At 38.3% G+C, this 20301-nt stretch overlaps 1 protein-coding gene across 7 annotated transcripts in view; it reads right to left on the bottom strand.

Annotated features, from left to right (window-relative positions):
* Positions 1–813: 813 nt before the first annotated feature.
* Positions 814–20301, bottom strand: part of LOC121323356 (NEDD8-conjugating enzyme UBE2F) — a 60955-nt gene continuing 41467 nt past the window's right edge. For 6 of the 7 annotated variants that reach the window (XM_041264371.1, XM_041264374.1, XM_041264373.1 and 3 more), the window contains 4 exons: positions 17804–17861; positions 13148–13180; positions 9758–9820; positions 814–1400 (listed from right to left, as the gene is read on the bottom strand). In XM_041264371.1, coding sequence (XP_041120305.1) covers positions 1350–1400; positions 9758–9820; positions 13148–13180; positions 17804–17861 — 205 coding nt within the window. In that variant the 3' untranslated portion in view covers positions 814–1349. Of the gene's footprint in view, positions 1401–9757; positions 9821–9921; positions 9963–13147; positions 13181–17803; positions 17862–20301 lie in introns of all 7 variants that reach the window. The other variant, XR_005951138.1, reaches the window with a different exon arrangement.

Raw genomic sequence — 20301 nt, 5'->3', positions numbered from 1 at the left:
GCAATGAAGTTGGAGGTCACATCAACAGATTGCCCGCATTCCCTATTGCTGCCTGGCATTCCGCCTAGAACTGCAGGCTGAATTGGAATAACTAAAAACAAGCAATATGGGTGGATCATTTTTCACTCAGTAATACAGATATAGGGCGAAAATGTTGAACCACTTTGTGCCTTAATTAGGCGCCTTAAACAACTTCTAAAAAGTCTCACGTATTTTACCATTTCTTATGGCTATTTGCTCCCTTTGTCTTACTATTTTAAATTAATTACATGTGTGATTTATTAGTCATCAATTAAACAATCACAAATGTACTTATTTTGACAATTTTCCAATATTTGCAGTTACAATGATTTTATTTCATATGCACAACAAATCAAAACAACAGAAGCAATGGGTTGTTCTAATAAATGTGCACAGTGCAGTACTGTACGGCATGAACCGACAACAGAACTGGCAGAAGGCACAGGTGTCGTTGCCCATCCCTCAACAATCCAAAGCACCTTTGACCATTGTTTCATAGTTCATTTTCTGTGTTCTTGTGCATATTTTAGAATTTTAGTCTTGTTCCCCTTTCTTAACAGAGGTATTCTTACTGCAACACATCCTTTACAACCTGATTTCAAGTGACCTTCGTACTGTTGATTTGATGGATGACATCTGTGCTTCTGCCAGTTCTGTTGTCAATTCAACGCTTGTCTTCTTTCTATTCCTTAAGGATATTATCTTCAAGTATTGCTCATCCTTGTCAGACAGGTTTTTGTTAACAAAATGTTACAATTAATAGACAAAATATAAATGATACAATGACAGCGCTTTAAAAAGAAAGATTTAATATTGAACTTATAAAACTAAAACAAAGATCTTGAATTAATACTTCAGAAAGCAGGTACGATTAATTTGCTTTAGAGTTCTGCTGCTGCTGCTGCTGCACATGTGTAAACAGTTTAAAAAATAAAGTGATGAGGTGATTGTTCTCTTGAAGCCTTTCTCGGGGGGGGGGGGGGGGGGGGGGTTTGTCTGGCACTGGTATTGGAAGAGAGAGTGCCGTGGGTCTATGCTTCTTTTAAATAAAGAAAACTTGCATGCAGTTTCCCTCTGTATTAATGCTGACCCCCCGGTGATATAGGCAGAGAACACTTTCTTTTCACTTTGTAGCATCAGTTGAATACTGATACAGGACTGTTAGTACAGTCCAGTGGAGTTCTTTTTATTTACTTTGTTTTAAGTATTTTTTTTCTTAATGTAAATATATATTTTTAAATTCCTTTATATCTGATACAAGTCAAGAGATAGGAGGCTTAGCAGCACAGAGTGTAATGCACAGTCTCAGGAAGGCTGGGCTGTTGTCATCATCTGGCATACTGCTTGATAAAATCTTGAACTTTACATCGGAAATCATCCTGAAAGAACAAAAAAAAAAGAAAGACATGTTAAAAAAAAGGTGCTCCCAACTTTACACATCCCCGTAGAACTTTAACTAGAGATTCGACTCCAATGTTTGTTACCTTCAAAAGACATCAATTTGAATAAATCGCAGCAAGAAGAAAGTTTGTGCATTGCCAGAAAGCAACTCCACATTATACAGCAACAGGGCTCCGAGCACTCTGTGAAGTACACTGCAATTTGTATAGAGTTACTGATGCTAAATGAAAGATCCCTCACTACATATTTCATGCAAATTCTTGTCTCGCCCTCTGAGTAGCCTAGCATAATGCAACACAAAGGTCTAAGCCACATTCCTTTATATTAAAATCACAGCTGGTTTTGAAATTGCATGCAGCTAATCTTAATGGATTACACTGGGCTCCAAAGGGCTTTGGAAGAGTATTGCTACATTAATTTCTTACAGATTAAAATATCCAGCTTCTAATCGCAAAATCTTGTAACCTTTAAATGTGAATTACATAAAAGAATAAAAAAGGAACGAGTGCTTGGTAGAAATGCAATAAAGAATTTTCATCTCTGTAGGAGGTGACCACCTACACAGTATTGTTTTTTTTATTTTTTAAGGCACTTTTCACATATAGGTAGAGCTTCTTTGTGGGAGAAATATGACACAGAGGCTACGGCTGTTGCAAAAATGAGATTACAGAGTACTGAATCTGATAAAATAGGCCAGGCTGTAGTAGAAACATATGGAAATCAATATAATAGTAGGAATTCTTGACAATATCATTCAAGAAAAGACACACACACATCCTGATACTCCCAAAGTTCCTGAGCTGAGTGGTTTTAATGCTATCTGGGTGCCAGTGTCATGTGAATTTATAGTTATTTCTGCTTTGTTATCTATTTCGATCATAATGACTTCAATACAATTTCTGCGAGGCACAAATCACTGAACTTTAGTAAGGACACCAAGCTAGTTGCTCTGATATCAACAGAAAAATAAATCAAATTAGTTGTTTTTCTAATGAGCTCTGGATAACTGGAAGACACAAAGACCAAGGAATTACTCATTGGAGGTTATGGGAAATGCTAATACAGGTCTTTGGGTCGGACTTGCTTCTTATCATGAGTAAGTGGGAGAAACACACACGATTCTTACTACTGTGAATATGTGACACAATCAAAATATCTGAGCCTGGTTTCCAGTTCCTTGAGCAGCAACTCATCTTATTACAGTGCTTAATTATCTGTATGTAAAAGTTTATTCAACTGTTTTCAAGTGTCACAAAACTTTTTAAATGTGACCAAGAAGGGAAAGATAATAATGGTACTTGACTAGACTGATTTACAGATCAGTCTATGAACTAAAAGCTCAGCAATTTTGCAAGGTGATAAGACTCAGAAAAAAAAAATCTGGCAAGACAAACAGTGATCATAAGGAACTGTCAAACAATTTGTAGAGATTCTGACCCTAAACATGGCATGAATAATCAGAAAAAGACATTTCAACCGTAAAAAATATAAGCTTAAAGCAAATAGGGTTGGAAATATTTCAACTATAAAAATATATAAGCTTAAAGCAAATAGGGTTGGAAATATTTCAACTATAAAAATATATAAGCCTAAGGGAAGTAAATGAACAGCTACACTGAAGATGCAAGAATACAAAAAATAAACTATCCTATACAAGACAAAAGAAGGCACTTACAAGAAATTAATGGTGTGTAAAATAGCCATTGTTTTCATAACCTCCTATTCCATCAGCAATAAAAACAACATCCCAAAAACCAATTTATGATTCTGGGGTTGGTGACAAGAATGAATGCAGAATATTGTCATAAGACCAATATGATAATGTAAAACATCATGTGATATTCAAACCAGGTAATCAAATTATACCCGTAAAATCAATTTCATTTAAAAAGCTTGGGGTGGATGACACATAATAATAACATGCAAATGCATAATCGAATCAAGACTGCCAACAGACAAGCCTGCCATTAAACCCTGAGCTCTTGCTTGCTTGTGGGATGTGTTGAAAGCTGTTAAAAGAACAGGGAATTGTCAGGATGACAGGATACAGTCTCAGGAGTTTGGACTGTATTTACTCGCACCTGTTTCAGGTTGCTGTTCAATTCTGCTCATGCAGATCTATTTCTGTGTCTGTCCCGGAGCTCTCTGTAAACACATGGCTGTTCTCTCTTACTTGCTGTCCCGTTGCTCTCTGTAAACACATGGCTGTCCTCTCTTACTTGCTGTCCTGGAGCTCTCTGTAAACACATGGCTGTCCTCTCTTACTTGCTGTCCTGGAGCTCTCTGTAAACACATGGCTGTCCCCTCTTACTTGCTATCCTGGAGCTCTCTGTAAACACATGGCTGTTCTCTCTTACTTGCTGTCCTGGAGCTCTCTGTAAACACATGGCTGTTCTCTCTTACTTGCTGTCCCAGAGCTCTCTGTAAACACATGGCTGTCCTCTCTTACTTGCTATCCTGGAGCTCTCTGTAAACACATGGCTGTCCTCTCTTACTTGCTGTCCCGGAGCTCTCTGTAAACACATGGCTGTCCTCTCTTACTTGCTATCCTGGAGCTCTCTGTAAACACATGGCTGTTCTCTTACTTGCTGTCCCAGAGCTCTCTGTAAACACTTTTTTAAAGTTATTAAACACCTGCTTCTGTGGAACTTCAATCACTTTTACTGGTACAGAAACACAACCAAACCATGTATAAAGGCAGAGGAGAGATTCATCATCTGCAATAAAATAAATCATTGATCTTGGTTTTCCTCTCTGTGCACAGGCAATAATGTTAAATCAAACTACAGCTTTTGGCAAAATGACACTGCTGTTGACCTGGCTGCAGGAACTGCACAGCTCTGGGTTCAAAACAACTCATACCCATCCGTAACAAAACGGTTACCAACAACACGGCTCTAGTCGAGGAAAAACCTTGATGCAAATACAAACCAGGAGTCAAAGAACAGTCAACTGACTGACACTTCTGAGCCTGCACACACCCAGCAACAGTGGCTGAATTAATTTTGACACACACAGCATGCAAGGTCAGGTCCTTCAAGAGCAGAATACTTGGGGTGCAACAATTAATCGATGCATCGATTACTGATCATCTGTCCTTACATTTCCTGAGCTTCGATTACATATTGGTGAATCGATGCATCAAATGAGAACCCAGTTGAAGTCTGCTGTTGTTGGTTTGCATTAAAACCTTGAGTGTGTGAGTGTGCTTCTTTTAGTGCTAGTATGGTATTTTAGCACGTTGCTAGGACAGACTGTAGGCCTCTACATTCGCAATGGATAAGCCAAATCAGAAGTAGGCCTATTGTATTCACATTTTCTTGATTTAAATATTAAGGCAATACTTTTTTTTGTGTTTGTTTTATCTATTAAATCTATCGATTTATCTTATTTTGCTTCAAAGCATGTTGTGTTTGTATTATAATGCAATATTATATAAAAAGAAGTTGAATTTAGTACGATCGTTAAATTAGTCAGGGTTTGTGAGACTCATTCAAATGTTTTGCTTTGCTTTTGGACATAAAATGTTAACAGTAATGAACAACCCTAGTTCAGATAGAAATTACTTCTGTTAAAATACAGTATTTTTTATTATTACTATTATGATTATAATGTTAAAGGGACATCTGATGCAGACGGACACATATTCTTTTCAGTTAAGTCCTTTGTGTTTATTTTATTTACAAATCAGAAGTGTAAATATAGTATAATCATAAATCTCGAAAAACTACTCACTTCTAAATCTTTTGTAGTCATTTTTGTATTACTTTAGTATAAATACATGTTAATTTGGATTCATATGTTGTTTTTTTCTGACTTTATGACTGACTCTGTGGGGAATAATAGCCATTTTCTATACTTCTGAGGCATAAGCAATTAGGAAATAACACTTACTACCCAGGAACAAAAAAAAAAAAAAAGAATTGTTACACTGTGTTATCATTGATAAATGTCTATACGATAATCGAATACGAAATGAGGGTGCAGATTGCACCACTACAGAATTCCTCTCTGTGGAGTCTAGAATACCTTGGGTTACATAACACTGGGGCAGGCAGCTCTCTCCAGGCTCAGAGGGTCATTCCACTAAAGGAATCCCGATACGATTAAATGGTTGATTACAGTACTTCACTGTAGCTGGTCAGTTGATGACTGAATGACTGGCGCGAGGACCTGTGCTGGAATGATGTGCAGAGTCAGGAGATCATTGAATTCTTTATTAACCCATTTTAAGCAATGGCAGGATGAACACATTGCTGTCCTAACTATGCTAACGGTTGCTGCAAGGCCATCACTGTCAATCTGGAAAATTCAAATCACTATACAATAATTACCTTACAGAAGAAGAATGATAATTGTGCCCGGTGCCAGAGCCTGTAATTTCCTAGTATCTTTCCACACTTCCACACCGTGGAGCAACTACATCCAAAGAACAAAGTGTATGAACTGCTGAAACCTTTCAGAGTGTTTGCCACACAGCACTTTAGGTTTAGACAGCTCTGTATTAACTAAAAGCAGTTTTCCAGTTTCTGCTATGGAAAAATAAAATAAACCAAAACGAGGCTGAAGCTCTTCCTGTAGGCTATTTTGGCAGCAATATCATAACATCTCATCCCCCTGGTAAATGTTGCGGCTCGTCAAGTTGACATTGCTTGAGGCTTTGTATGGTTTTATTTTAAAAGGCTCTTTGTATCCTGTGTGCCTGTGTAGTTGGCAGGGATGTAGGTCCTAATATGACTGCCCGACGTATCTGGATTGATACCCCTATTCTTAAGGAACGTGTTGGTTAACTGCAGTGCAATTTTATGTTGTGCACAGACCCCAGCCCATTATGGACATAGGATTCCCCTTTGAATTGAAGGGCTACTCTGTATAAATACTCTCCTACTATATAAACTACCTTTTCATCCTACATGTAAATCAACAACTGCTTAAGTGTGATGGTTCTCCTGGTCTTGTGTAGATTCCATGCTTGTGTGCTTTAACCTACCTGTCATGGTATGGATAAATGTACAGTTTTCAACCGCCTTGTTTTTGTCAATGATTCAAAACTCCAAACCTATCAAAATAAATTAGCATGGAGTGCTAACTTAAATCTGAAACACACAGTGCAGACAGAAAAAGAGATAGTGTATAGTGCTTCATCTCAACATAACTAATGCATCCTCTACCAAGTCAGGCGTTCACTTCTCAAGCTCCACTGCATCCTTCTTCGCCCTGCCTGGCAATAACTGTGGACAGGTTTGTGATGCATAACGCTGATCACAATGATCTTAACCAAGACCACCAGAACTAACTTTGCACAGGCATTTCCACTTTTCCACAAATCTTTTTCAATACCTATATGAATCAAATAAGAGTTACTGGGAGATGCACTACTAATTTTCAAGCAACTCACTTCAGTTGATTCTATGGCTATAGCAAAGTTCTGCAAAGTTGGCTGCAAGCATCTGGAAATGTTTAATTCACTTGCTCAGAGAAAAACTTTACCTCTAATCAACTTCCATAAAGATAAAAAGAAATTTAAAAATCTGCTGCGTCTGCTCTGTATGTACTCTGCAGACGATAAACACACCACATGGCCGAGATCGCTGTTGCTAATTGTATTTTTAAAGCCAACATCTACATAAATAGCTGCCTTTTTAAAATAACCCAGTTACCTTTTGCTGGGCCCTGATCTCTCTATTTTATTCATCACCGATTCCTTGTTATCTCAGCCCCCGTCAGTAAGAACTGTGCCTTATCATTGCTTCCTATAATTGCATTGCCATCTGCGTTCTCATGGGTTATCCTGATACTGGCTATTATCCTCTCACTGATGTTCTCTGGCCAGTTATCTCGACTCGGTGCAGGAGGATTATATTATTAGTATAAAACTTTATCATCACCAGAAAGAGATGCCCCAATAATGTCTTTCTCTTTTTTGTATGCACAGGGCATGTATTTCTGTAGAATAACACTATGGTACAGCTGTGCAAGGGTCACTGTGATTTATTCAATGGCCAAATGAGAGAGAGAGAGAGAGAGAGAGAGAGAGAGAGAGAGAGAGAGAGAGAGTTTAAAGTCCATCACATTCAATAATAAAATATAACCAAAGAATAAAGCAAATGTGGATGCATCATACGTTTCCGTGCAAAACCGCATATACACAAATCCTTATGCAGCTGTTGGCAAATTGGTATACAAGAGGAAAACTGTGTATACATGAATTCCGCGGTTGGCGAGGGATTACTGTATTAAAAAACAGAAACAAATCGGCTGAAAAGCAAGTCTTTCGTGAGAAGAATGAGTTTATTATGAAATGCAATAGGAAGTAGCCGTGTCAGTTCTACCTATTCCGAAGTCTTTCAGGTGAGCTGTACTGTACCCCAGATGAACACATAGGTGCCCTACAGTACTTCAGCTGAGACAAGAACAAAACAAAAAAAACAAAACAAAAAATTAATGCTTCTCTAAAAGACTCAAAATAAAATAGCATGCTGCTAATAACCATCATCCTGTATTCTACTTTTTTCAAGGTCAATCCATCCATCATATGGCAATGCAAAATTAAAATGGGCAATGCCTGACTCCTATCTCACTCATCGACATCATGGTTACAAGTCAGAATAGCCTGTGTAAATCACACAGAGCCTAAGCAGATATCCTCACCTCTGTAAAGTTTCCTCTCAGTGTTGGTTCAGTCACTGTTACTTATTATTTATTAATTTAAATGGATTTGAATGTGTTGACACACAGGAGTATACCAATACATAAAATCTGTACGTGTTTTCAGTAGCGCTTAAAAAACAAAGGTGGTTTTTCCATCTAGAAAATCAACGTAGCAATTTAGGAGAAATCATGGAAACATGCTTTGGTTAACATTAGGGAAGAAGAAGAAAAAAAAAAACCTTGCTGTTTCGTCATCTGTATTATCAGACAGGAGTCAAGGCCAAGGTCACTCAACATCTCTCTCTCTAGAGTGTTTGCAATACCTACAGATTGTCATCCAATATGACAAACAAACCGTGTCTGAGGCACAAGCAATTAATTCATCAGTAGCAGGAGGCATGGAAACACAGGCAATCCACACAAGCACTCTGCTCCCAGGGGAGTCATTTCAAAACAGCTACAGCGGCTGCAATCAGCTTGTGCTGAAACACATCGTTTAGAAAGCCACATCTACTTAAAACTATAACATAACATAAAATAACATGTGCAGCATTCAGTTTGCTTCAGCTTTCTTTAAATAATCAGTCTACATTCTAATTTGCCCTGATGTTTCTGAAGATCAAAAACAAGTAAAAAAAGTTTTTTTTTTTTTTTTTTTTTTAAAGTCTTATTTTCCTATCTGCAATATGTTTTCATTTCAGCTATTAGTTGTCCGGGAGATATTGTCTTTGCTGCTATGGTCTGAAAGCTCTCCAGTTGCCTTTTTTCTTAAGGGAAGGCAACATTGCTTTCAACTAATGCATCATCACATTGGATATAAAGCCAGGGGGTGCACTTAAAATCCAAGACAATGCCGCAACCATAAAAAGGTCACTTATGTACGGAAATAACCATGGTATGCAGCCCCAAGTAGCTGCCTTTGGGAGCAGGTCACCCTGTTTTCAGGTTGTCACAATGATGCTCGGTTACGACCTGATGCAACGAAATGAAAGGGAAAAGTCAATATGAAAACTAACTGGAGATTTAAAGGGATCGCTGCTGCTAAACCTTTTTATCATTATTTTTTTCTTCCCAAAATGATCATCTCTAAAAGGTTCTTTCTGATGTACTGGGACTGCTGGTCTATTTAGGACATGGGCTTTTATCCTGATGTGTTTGATACTGGCCTGTACCGATAGGTCCGCTTGATTGATTCATTTTAATAGGATTTTCCATTTCATTTCTAAAGCAGCCCTTAAAACGGTATTATTTTAAATGACTCAGAAGGCTCATAATCCTCTGCATCATTCTTGTAACAAAACACTGGAAACCCTCCTGGTATAACTCTATGGGAGGTGAGGGTTGTAATTCTGATAAGGCAGCTCTGTGCTATTACTGTTTATGCAGTGTAAAAGCACACACCGCATGTCTGGATTTCAAGGTGTTCAAGATACACAAGGGCTCCACATACAGTAACAGGCACCAGTGACAGTGCTGCTCATAGGGTAATGTAAATCACAACAGTTACTGTTATTTTAACGAGTCTGAGATAACAAGAGCTTGTACCTACAGTAGCAGTAGGATTCAAACATGGCCTCAATCTGGTCCATCATTCTGCCTCCTGAGCCACTAACCCCTGTGCTTGTTCTCTGTGACTCTTCTCAGTAACGGACTGCTGTGCTCTTCGTGTGAAGCTGAAACTCACCTTGTCACGGAGGTGGTGCTCTGCTGCTTCAATATTCAGGGGGTCATCAAAATTCAACAAATCCTTCAAGAAACACAAACCACAAGAAAGAATTTTCAACAGGACAGGCAGTTTTTTTTGTGATGATTTTTTTGAGCAATCATTTCCGATGCAGCTGTCCTTACCTGCTGTAAAATTGACCGCAGAGACAGGCAGGTGTCCCGAGCTGCAGAGGTTAATTATATACAGGTAACGTACCAGAGGATACTATTAGGCTCTATTTGGAAACTAATTGGCTGAGACAACCCATGAGGTTTATAATATAGTACTAAAAAGATTACTGATTATTCAATTAAGATCTCTTTTTTATGGTTGGAAATTACCTTTAAATGCAAGTATTTACAATAAATAAATACTTGGAAAAATAAACAATTAGGTGACTACAGATGTGCTAGTATAGAGAGACGGAAGAGCCTCAGGAGGTACAGTATTGGAGTAGCATATACATACTGTGCACTGTTATAGAAGATGTACACACTAAGCCTGCACACAGGTAATCTGTCTCTGCTTACAAAGGTGCTGAAAATGGCAAACCCATAATTTACAACATCTGAAAACAAGGTCTTATTTACAGCAATGCCACTGCAGCTGCACATCACTTTGCACACTACAGCTGGAAGCCAACACTGACCTGGGTATACTCAGTATTTACAGGATTTAAAGAACAGTCTTTAGTCTACAGACACCAATAATTACAGACACAGTGTGCTGAATGTAGTTTGTGCCACTCTTTGTTTGACAACCAAAACTATTCAAATCAGGCTGGCTGGCTGGCTGCTGTTAGATGTGAATTTCTGCAGCAGCATCTTGCCATGGGGAGGCAGTTGAAAATAGTTATCTGTCATACCCTAGAGTGCAGCATCCTTCTGCTGCAGTCAGTGTAAAGAGGGCAGAGCAAGGGCAGTACAGATATAAAGATGCTGTCTTGCCTATAGAGTGCAGAGCAGCTGGCTCTTTTGAGCTAATTAATATATAATATAATATATAATATATATATATTAATATATATAATATATAATATATATATATAGGCATATTAATTAAACAGTCGTAAAGGTGGTCGAGGTAAAATGGATGGATGAAGACAGATGATCATATGATACAGATCGTGTTTAATCTGAGCAGTACTTGGTACAGTGGTGTACCTAGTGCATTTACTGTGATTTATCATGGTTTGTCAAACTTTGTTTGTTTACAATGCTTACCAATGGTTTACAACATGTTATTTTGGAATATTTATTTATTTATTTATATTTATCAATTAACAAAATGCAAAGTAAGTGAACAGAAGAAAAATCTACATCAAATCAATATTTGGTGTGACCATCCTTTGCCTTCAAAACAGCAGCAATTCTTCTAGGTACACTTGCACACAGTTTTTGAAGGAACTCGGCAGGTAGGTTGGCCCAAACATCTTGGAGAACTAACCACAGTTCTTCTGTGGATTTAGGCAGCCTCAGTTGCTTCTCTCTCTTCATGTAATCCCAGACAGACTCGATGATGATGAGATCAGGGCTCTGTGGGGCCATACCATCACTTCCAGGACTCCTGAAGATAGTTCTTAATGACTTTCGCTGTATGTTTGGGGTCGTTGTCATGCCACAGAATAAATTTGGGGCCAATCAGATGCCTCCCTGATGGTATTGCATGATGGATAAGTATCTGCCTGTACTTCTGAGCATTGAGGAGACCATTAATTCTAACCAAATCCCCAACTCCATTTGCAGAAATGCAGCCCCAAACTTGCAAGGAACCTCCACCATGCTTCACTGTTGCCTGCAGACACTCATTTGTGTACCGCTCTCCAGCCCTTCGGCGAACAAACTGCCTTCTGCTACAGCCAAATATTTCAAATTTTGACTCATCAGTCCAGAGCACCTACTGCCATTTTTCTGCACCCTAGTTCCTGTGTTTTCGTGCATAGTTGAGTCCCCTGGCCTTGTTTCCACGTCGAAGGTATGGCTTTTTGGCCGCAAGTCTTCCATGAAGGCCAATTCTGACCAGACTTCTCCAGGCAGTAGATGGGTGTACCAGGGTCCCACAGTTTTCGGCCAATTCTGAGCTGATGGCATTGCTGGACATCTTCCAATTGCGAAGGGAAGTAAGCATGATGTGTCTTTCATCTGCTGCAGTAATTTTCCTTGGCCGACCACTGCGTCTACGGTCCTCAACGTTGCCAGTTTCTTTGTGCTTCTTCAAAAAAGCTTGGACAGCACATCTGGAAACCCCTGTCTGCCTTGAAATTTCTGCCTGGGAGAGACCTTGCTAATGCAGTATAACTACCTTGTGTCTTGTTGCTGTGCTCATTCTTGCCACGGTGTATGACTTTTGACAGTAAACTGCAACCTCACCTTGTTTTATTCCTCCTACACAGCTGTTTCTGTTTCAGTTAATGATTGTGTTTCAACCTACATATTGAATTGATGATCATTAGCACCTGTTTGATATAATTGTTTAATCATACACCTGACTATATGCCTACAAAATCCCTGATTTTGTGCAGGTGTACCTTGAAGAATTTATGCTGTTTTGAAGGCAAAGGGTGGTCACATCAAATATGGATTTGATTTAGATTTTTCTTCTGTTCACTCACTTTGCATTTGGTTAATTGATCAATATAAACTATTAACATGTCTATTTTTGAAAGCATTCTTACTTTACAGCATTTTTTCACACCTGCCTAAAACTTCTGCACAGTACTGTATGTATATATATATATAAAACTAATGGCACTGATTGTTGTTTATTCAACACGAGGGAATAAGACAGATAAGAAGAAAACTCTGATCAATAGCCAAGAAGGTCTTATCCTGTGGAGTGGGCGATTTATCTCCATGACCTGTGTATCGCAAACTCAATTTAGGCAAATGATAAAGCTGGAACAACCCTCTTTAGAGAGATAAGACCAACACTTACAATCCAAAAACATGCATGTAAAAGCACTAGCATACTTAGCGACTGCCCTAGCATCAGCTACTGCTAGCTGCTGTTACATCACTTGAGACAGCTGCTGCTTTGCACAGCAGGGGACAGCAATAAACCACTGTGTAGGAATAAAGATGAATATCCACAGTAAAGCTCTACAATGGCATACTAACATTGAATAGTTTCTAATTCGTTTTAGAATTGCACTAATGATGATTTGGAGCAAAGAGGTTTGAGAATGGAGCCCGCAGTTTGAGTCATTAGGGTTCACAATGGGATGAATCATTACACCCCTAATGCTCTACTGGTGAACGCACAGTTCCATAGCACTTTGCTGTTTGGACACTATGGGCTTGAATCTCAGTTATTTGCTCCAAATCATATAGTTTGAAGTACTATTGCAATATCTTGTACTCTCTTACTTACAGTAAATAACGAATTCAGTCCCCACACAACGTCCTGTAAAACAAAAAACAAAAAAAGGAAAATATGAATTGAATAAATAATATCAGAAAATGTATAATATTGTTAATATTAAACATGAAAAAGAGTGGCTGCAAACTCTCTTGGCATTGGTACAGCAGACCTTTCCAAAAAGAAAGTCAAATAGACAAACCTTTCAGCTAGTGCCTTCTTCAGAAAGTTTCAACTAATACCTCTGGTGTGGATGTTCCTTTATGAAGAAGCTTCATGCACATTGTTAGCTTTGAATTACTTGTCTGCTTATAAGCTGCCTCCGTCTTCAATGCACCGCAACCTGCTAACCCGTGCAAGATGTGTGCATATAATGACTGTACATAAATATGCAAGGAATCCCAGCACAGTACTCAGGAAATACACAAGAGAATAATAAAGCAGAGCACAGAAAACACATTGCTGGCCTTGTCTATCAGATCTGATTTAAATAAGAACGCTTCCGCTGTGATGTGACCCATGTGGGGAATCACTGGCGTAGTATGTAATTATGCAAAGGCAAAATGGGCATGGTGCAATCAAAAGGCACTGCAAATAAAACATTTCTGTATGTTTGAGCTATACGGGTGGTTCACAAGGCGTAGACGAAAAGCCAGCTTGGAGCACATCATATTTCATTTTAATACACTTTTTCACTACACTATTTACTATCCATATTACACTACAACAAGATATTATCATTTCTTTTAAGGAAGCAAATATCCCTTTTTTTGTCTAGCAAGTGAGATGTCTGACGCAATTCTATCAGCTTAACCACTGGATAATCAACACATTTCACCTACAGCAGTGGTTGGAGTTTTACGTTTGCACTGCCCAACTGAAGACTGACAACTTTTCTTATTATGGGAATCATTCGTCGGTTTGGACGGCAAACAAAGGCTCACAAAGGTTGCTGCCAATTGCTTTATTCCTAAGGCACTCAAAGATTTCAGGGTTAAATGAAAAGCTTTCTAACAAGGATGGTCCTAGGTTACACCACAATGTGGTCGAAAGCAGAAAAGTAACATTCAAACTGGGGGAGAGAACGGGGAAATAAAGTCTTAAACTGGACGTGTTAGTCAGCATGTTCCACGTCTTAAAATAAATGCGTGCCTTTAAGGCCGCTACAGACCAGACGTGATGCGATTGTTCATTCGGCGACAAGATACTTTCAGAGCAACATGACCATGCACACCTGAAGCGACACAGATGCGACGTGACAGGTTTGAAAACTGCCAGATATATAAAACTATTACAAAGTTGCTATTGACAAAACTAATGATCAAGATCGGTACATATTTGACAACATCAGTATTTCAAAATATGTGGCAATTAATCCTACATACCAGGCTTACCCTTCAAAATGAACTCCCATATATTACCTTTCATCTCTGTATGATGATCTTTGTCATAAAGCTCTGTCTGTTTTTCCACGGTGAGCATTATTATTTCCTCTGTCCCTGGTTGACCCCATGCATTGATGCTATTCTCCGATTGGTCAATTCCCTAATTGTCGTGCGAAGAAAAATACGATTCAAGAAGCCTATATATTTTGTGTCACTCCCGCGTCGCCTGTTGTGTCATCTATGGTGTGAAAGATACTTATCAGAAGTACAGGTTCTATCCATTTTGCCACATCACTGCCCATTTCCGCTTGTCTCTGTCTGATGCAGTAAGGCACAGAGCTAATGCACACCACAAGGCCATGCCTTTACAAGGTGAGCACCTCAGGAATCCCCTAGCTTTCTGACTTAACACACTTTTAAATCTATTATATTTACTTGTAAAAAAAATAAATAGAAATATATACAATGTAATTTTAAATATGTCGTTACACTACAACATAGGAGGCGGTGTGGTCCAGTGGTTAAAGGGCTTGTAAGCAGGAGGTCCCTGGTTCAAATCCCGGCTCAGCCACTGGCTCATCGTGTCACCCTGAGCAAATCACTTAACCTCCTTGTGCTCCGTCTTTCGCGTGAGACGTTGTAAGCGACTCTGCAGCAGATTGATAGCTAACACACCTTAGTCTCTGCAAGTCGCCTATGCTTCTACATATCATAAAATCCCACTCCCCATAGTCCTAATCCCCAATCACTTTCAATACTGACAGACAGAGAAATAGTGTCTGTTGCCAAGTGCTGCTGTAGTAGTTGCTCTGTTAGCATCTGGGTGCCACCAGCAATATAAATCTATTGAGACTAAAGCTAAATGCTACTCTTCTTCCACACTAACAGGCAGTAGGGGGGGCATGTCTGACCCACTTCCAGGAAATAAAATGCAATAATGGCACAAGTGCAAACATCAAAGGGGTTTTAGAGTTTAGTTTTAATGGGTGTCAATGCAACAGAGGGTGGAGGGGAAAAAAAAGTATATTCTGTTGTCTGGGATAGTGAGGGGGAAAAAAATAAGTTTGCTGGAGAGGCTGAAATCCCTGAGATCCCTGTTTATCTAGCTTAATCTTATGTCAGTGGAGCATTAGCAGCTTATCAGCTACAGCGGGGCAGCGATTTGTTTGAAATGATTCAGAATGCTGAAAAAAAAAATTAAATTAAACTGCCATTTATTCAGTCAAAATGTTTGACTTCTGCTGTGATGCATCAAGGCCCACGATGTTAAACTAAAATAAATATCCAAGTCTGACTCATCCAATAATATATCAAAACAATTGTGTGACATGTTGAAGAAAATATTGTAGTAAAATAGTGTAGAACTAAGCAGGCACTAATTAATGGTAAACAATGTGTGTTGCTGTAAACCCTAGAGACTGTTCAGTAACACATTGTCAGAAAATGTGGAATGCAGAGTTAGCACATTTTTAGGATTTTATTTTAAGCATTTACAGATTAACACACAAATCAAGCATAACCACATGATTTCATAATTCTATTATTTGCATTGTAGGGCAATGCAATGGAGATAAAAACAAAACAAGCCATAGCTATTCACTGTATTATCCACACAATCACACAACGGCTGAAACAGTTTAAGGTTGTTGCTACAGGACAAGAACACTACTTGACCTTTGTGTAAAGGGAACAAAAAGAGTATGTTGATACTGTGTTTATTACCGCTTATCAGGGCTTCCTACACTGCTCTCCAAATCACCTAACTGAATTCCAGTTCTGCTGACAACAAACACATTTGACTTTTTGCAGTCTGGTAATGCAGTTTCATGACATTAGCAGAGTTCTGCACCTCACGACCGGAATTCAGTTGTTCACTTCCAGCAGAATGGCATGTGTTTCATTGTCTTCCTGCAGAATTTGTAATTTCCAGTCGAAGGAAACATGTCTTATGAGCATGTGTCATAAGCAAGCCCTGGACTACTGGACACAGCAATAGTTTCATTGTAGAATTCACTGTCCCTTGCCCCTATGTAAAACTGTATCTCACCTGGAAGATAAAAAGGGTAATTGTTTTCTACCATTTACACTTCTATGAAGTTCATCATTTACACTTCTATGAAGTTCATCATCATTTACACTTCTATGAAGTTCATCATCATTTACACTTCTATGAAGTTCATCATCATTTACACTTCTATGAAGTTCATCATTTACACTTCTATGAAGTTCATCATCATTTACACTTCTATGAAGTTCATCATCATTTACACTTCTATGAAGTTCATCATCATTTACACTTCTATGAAGTTCATCATCATTTACACTTCTATGAAGTTCATCATCATTTACACTTCTATGAAGGCTAGCTTATTAGCTGGCTCATAAACGACAGCAAGATAAATAATCGACAGATCTGTGTGCATAAATATAGACTTAATTCATGACAGTTCATGGAAACAGTTATATAAAAAAATGCAAATGAGATAATATGCAAAAATGTATCAAGAGTTTATTATCTAAACATCACCTCCAGTCTAACAATTCCCGCAGCACACATCCGTGATGTCGTTTCTTAGATTAAATGTGGGAGGACAAAGACACAGAAAACAGAACGAAGTGAAATCTAAAAGGCATTTTGTCTTCTTTCAAAAACAAGCCTTCCTTTGGTTTTTTACAGTATATACAAAAAGGAAACCACACCCAATATGTAAGACACCTTGACCTGCAGTATGTTTGGATGGAGTGTAAATCGCTGATCTAAGTAACACACACACACACACAATCACTGCCCCTGTAGCTGTGGGCTGCAATTTCCAATGGATTTTTGGGTTCGCTGTACAGGAAATAAATGGGCATCATGGCTGAAAAAAATTATGATAATCACCCACCCGATTCATACTGTCCCCAGTAATTAATCTTTGCTTTCCCGTTGCACGACAATGAAAAGTGAGTTTTCCCTTGGCCCGAGTATTAACATGTTTATATAGAAAATACATTCTCAGCAGGACTCTGAGCAAGCCATTATAATAGAATGCTTCCACAGCGGTCTCGGATAAACGTCACCCACCATAATAAAAGAACAATAAACCAACAAAACTGAAACCAAATGGAAAGATCACAGGGAAGGTCATATGAATAACTGAACCCCGGAAACCTGACACGGTAGCGCACAACCAGAACAGAAAACTGGAGGATAAGCCTGTTGTGTTTAAATTAGAGGCTGGTGCCTTCTACATTGGAATCCAGTCATTCATAATTTGTTCACGCTCAGAAAAAGAATTACCTTTAGTGTTCTTGTTGGAGCCCAGCCTGTACCGTCAATTGAATGTTCTCTGAGTAAACTGTAGGGGGAAAAAAAACGTATCATAAAATCTGGTAATCTGAAAATACTCTGATACCGGTCATGATGACTATCCCTTGTTTTCCCAGTTCCTTCAGGCACTGTATAGAACAGCAGCTGCATCCCTTGGTTAGTCATTACCTGTTATAAAGAACATACGTCTGTAGGACAACTTTGATAGTTAATTGTGAAATTGTGTTAATGGTTATGCAAATAGTTACGCTGAAGAAGAAAATTAGAAAAGAAGGAAACACAAACCGCTTTCTACAGTTAGAAACATGGGTGCCCAGTTCTGTGCTGAATCTGAAACCGTACAGAGGCTTTCCTACATAACCACATACAAATATACAAATAAATAAATAGAGTTTCCTCATTTTAATCTCCTTCTTATCTCTCTGCAATATACTGGAGGTGAACTCTAAAGCCACTTTACTCACTGCTGCCCTTATCTCTGGAAGCGTTTGATAAATATTAGAAAAAATAGGAGAGAGGAAGACAGATAGCTACTGCGTGAATTTCTGGCAGCAGTCTTCTACCTCTCTCTCTCTCCCTTTCCCTTCCTTTGCTTATTAACATCACACGGCCTTGAAGCAGTGATACACCTTTCAACATTGAATTCACTTTATCAGCCCCCTTACCCACTTCCAGCTTTCATAACTCGTTTAACAGCGAGAGAGAAGTCATTACAGGTAGCGAAATAACCGACATCACCTGCCACAATGCCTCTCAAATAAAAACAAATAAATAAAATAAAACAAAAAAATACAGCAAAAGTTGCCTGTAAGCCTGCAAGCCATTCAGAAACATGCTAGCAGCAGCTGGCCCATTCTGGCCCAATTCAACTGAATTCTGTCTAATCTCATCCTGCCAGAAAATTGCTCTTTGTATTATTGTTGCCATTCCTTTTACTGTGCACCTCCCACGAGCAAGACATACTGCATCTTTGGTTAATGACGGGCAAACAGAGGGAGGGACGCTGTTAGACTGAGCTCAACATGACTGTGCTTCCAGGAATTTTCACTGGGTGAAAACGTCTTGCTACTGATGGTTTAGGATCACGATTCTTTATAGCACTGATGGTTTAGGATCACGATTCTTTATAGCACTGATGGTTTAGGATCACGATTCTTTATAGCACTGATGGTTTAGGATCACGATTCTTTATAGCACTGATGGTTTAGGATCACGATTCTTTATAGCACCTTTGTGTTCACAAATTCTGTTTTTTAATTCACTTTTTGTTTTACCCACATAACACATTCGATACGAGCATTTAATAAATACAGAAATAAATAATTAGAGATATCGTACAAAAAAGTTTGCAGAATAAATATGTTTGATGGTTTGTTACAAAGTAATTCTATCGTCCAGATTTCTATACATTAGGTAGAGATTTTTTAAATCCACCAAGGAATCCAATAGTGGATGGAACTGGTTCATTGACAAAATTAATAACATGATCTCAGTAGGCGGATTACCACATTAACGCTTTAGTACTATCAATGCCCTCTTATATTAAAGATCCTATCAATTTTCTGAACCAAACCATGACTACTGATAACACTGTGTAATAAATTTTTTTTTTTTTTTTTTTTTGTTCCTGGGTAGTAAGTGATATTTCCTAATTGCTTATGCCTCAAGTATAGAAAATGGCTATTATTCCCCACAAACTCTGCTTTTGTGACCAGGACAGTGATATTTTGAAATATCACTATTTCCAATGGGAAAATGGGCAAATGTGTGTCTTTTCATTCACATAAAGTCAGAAAAAAACAACATATGAATCCAAATTAACATGTATTTATACTAAAGTAATACAAAGATGACTACAAAAGATTTAGAAGTGAGTAGTTTTTCGAGATTTACAATTATACTGTAAATACATTTTCCCATTGGAAATAGTGATATTTTGAAATATCACTGTCCTGGTCACAAAAGCAAAGTTTGTGGGGAATAATAGCCATTTTCTATACTTTTGAGGCATAAGCAATTAGGAAATAACACTTACTACCCAGGAACAAAAATTGTTACATAGTGTAATGTATCTCTCTCAGATTTCTTATGATAAGGCTGTTACGAGCTTGTATACTTGTAGTCCTCATAGTGAAGGGCCGCAGATTAAACAATACTTTCTAGACAGGAACAGGGAGACTCAATATCTATACTGCAGTATTAATAATTATTTGAAATGTGACGAGGTATAATATTTACAGATTTAAAGAACTGCGAAAGGTCCTCAGTGACCTAATTATGCATATGCATTTATGAGTAATTTGAGTTGAATTGTGTATATAACAACAATCCCTATACCTCTCTCTCTTGAAAAGTTGGTACTGAGGCACTGGTGATGTGTTTTGCATTTGGACAGGTGAATCATTGCTTTAGAACTGGAAGAATTTCAGGTATACATCGAATGCCTTCTACTGCATTCAGCTTGGATA

The sequence above is a fragment of the Polyodon spathula genome, chromosome 11 (assembly GCF_017654505.1).
Source record: "Polyodon spathula isolate WHYD16114869_AA chromosome 11, ASM1765450v1, whole genome shotgun sequence".
Lineage (NCBI taxonomy): Eukaryota > Metazoa > Chordata > Actinopteri > Acipenseriformes > Polyodontidae > Polyodon > Polyodon spathula.
This window is presented reverse-complemented; position numbering and strand designations above follow the sequence as displayed.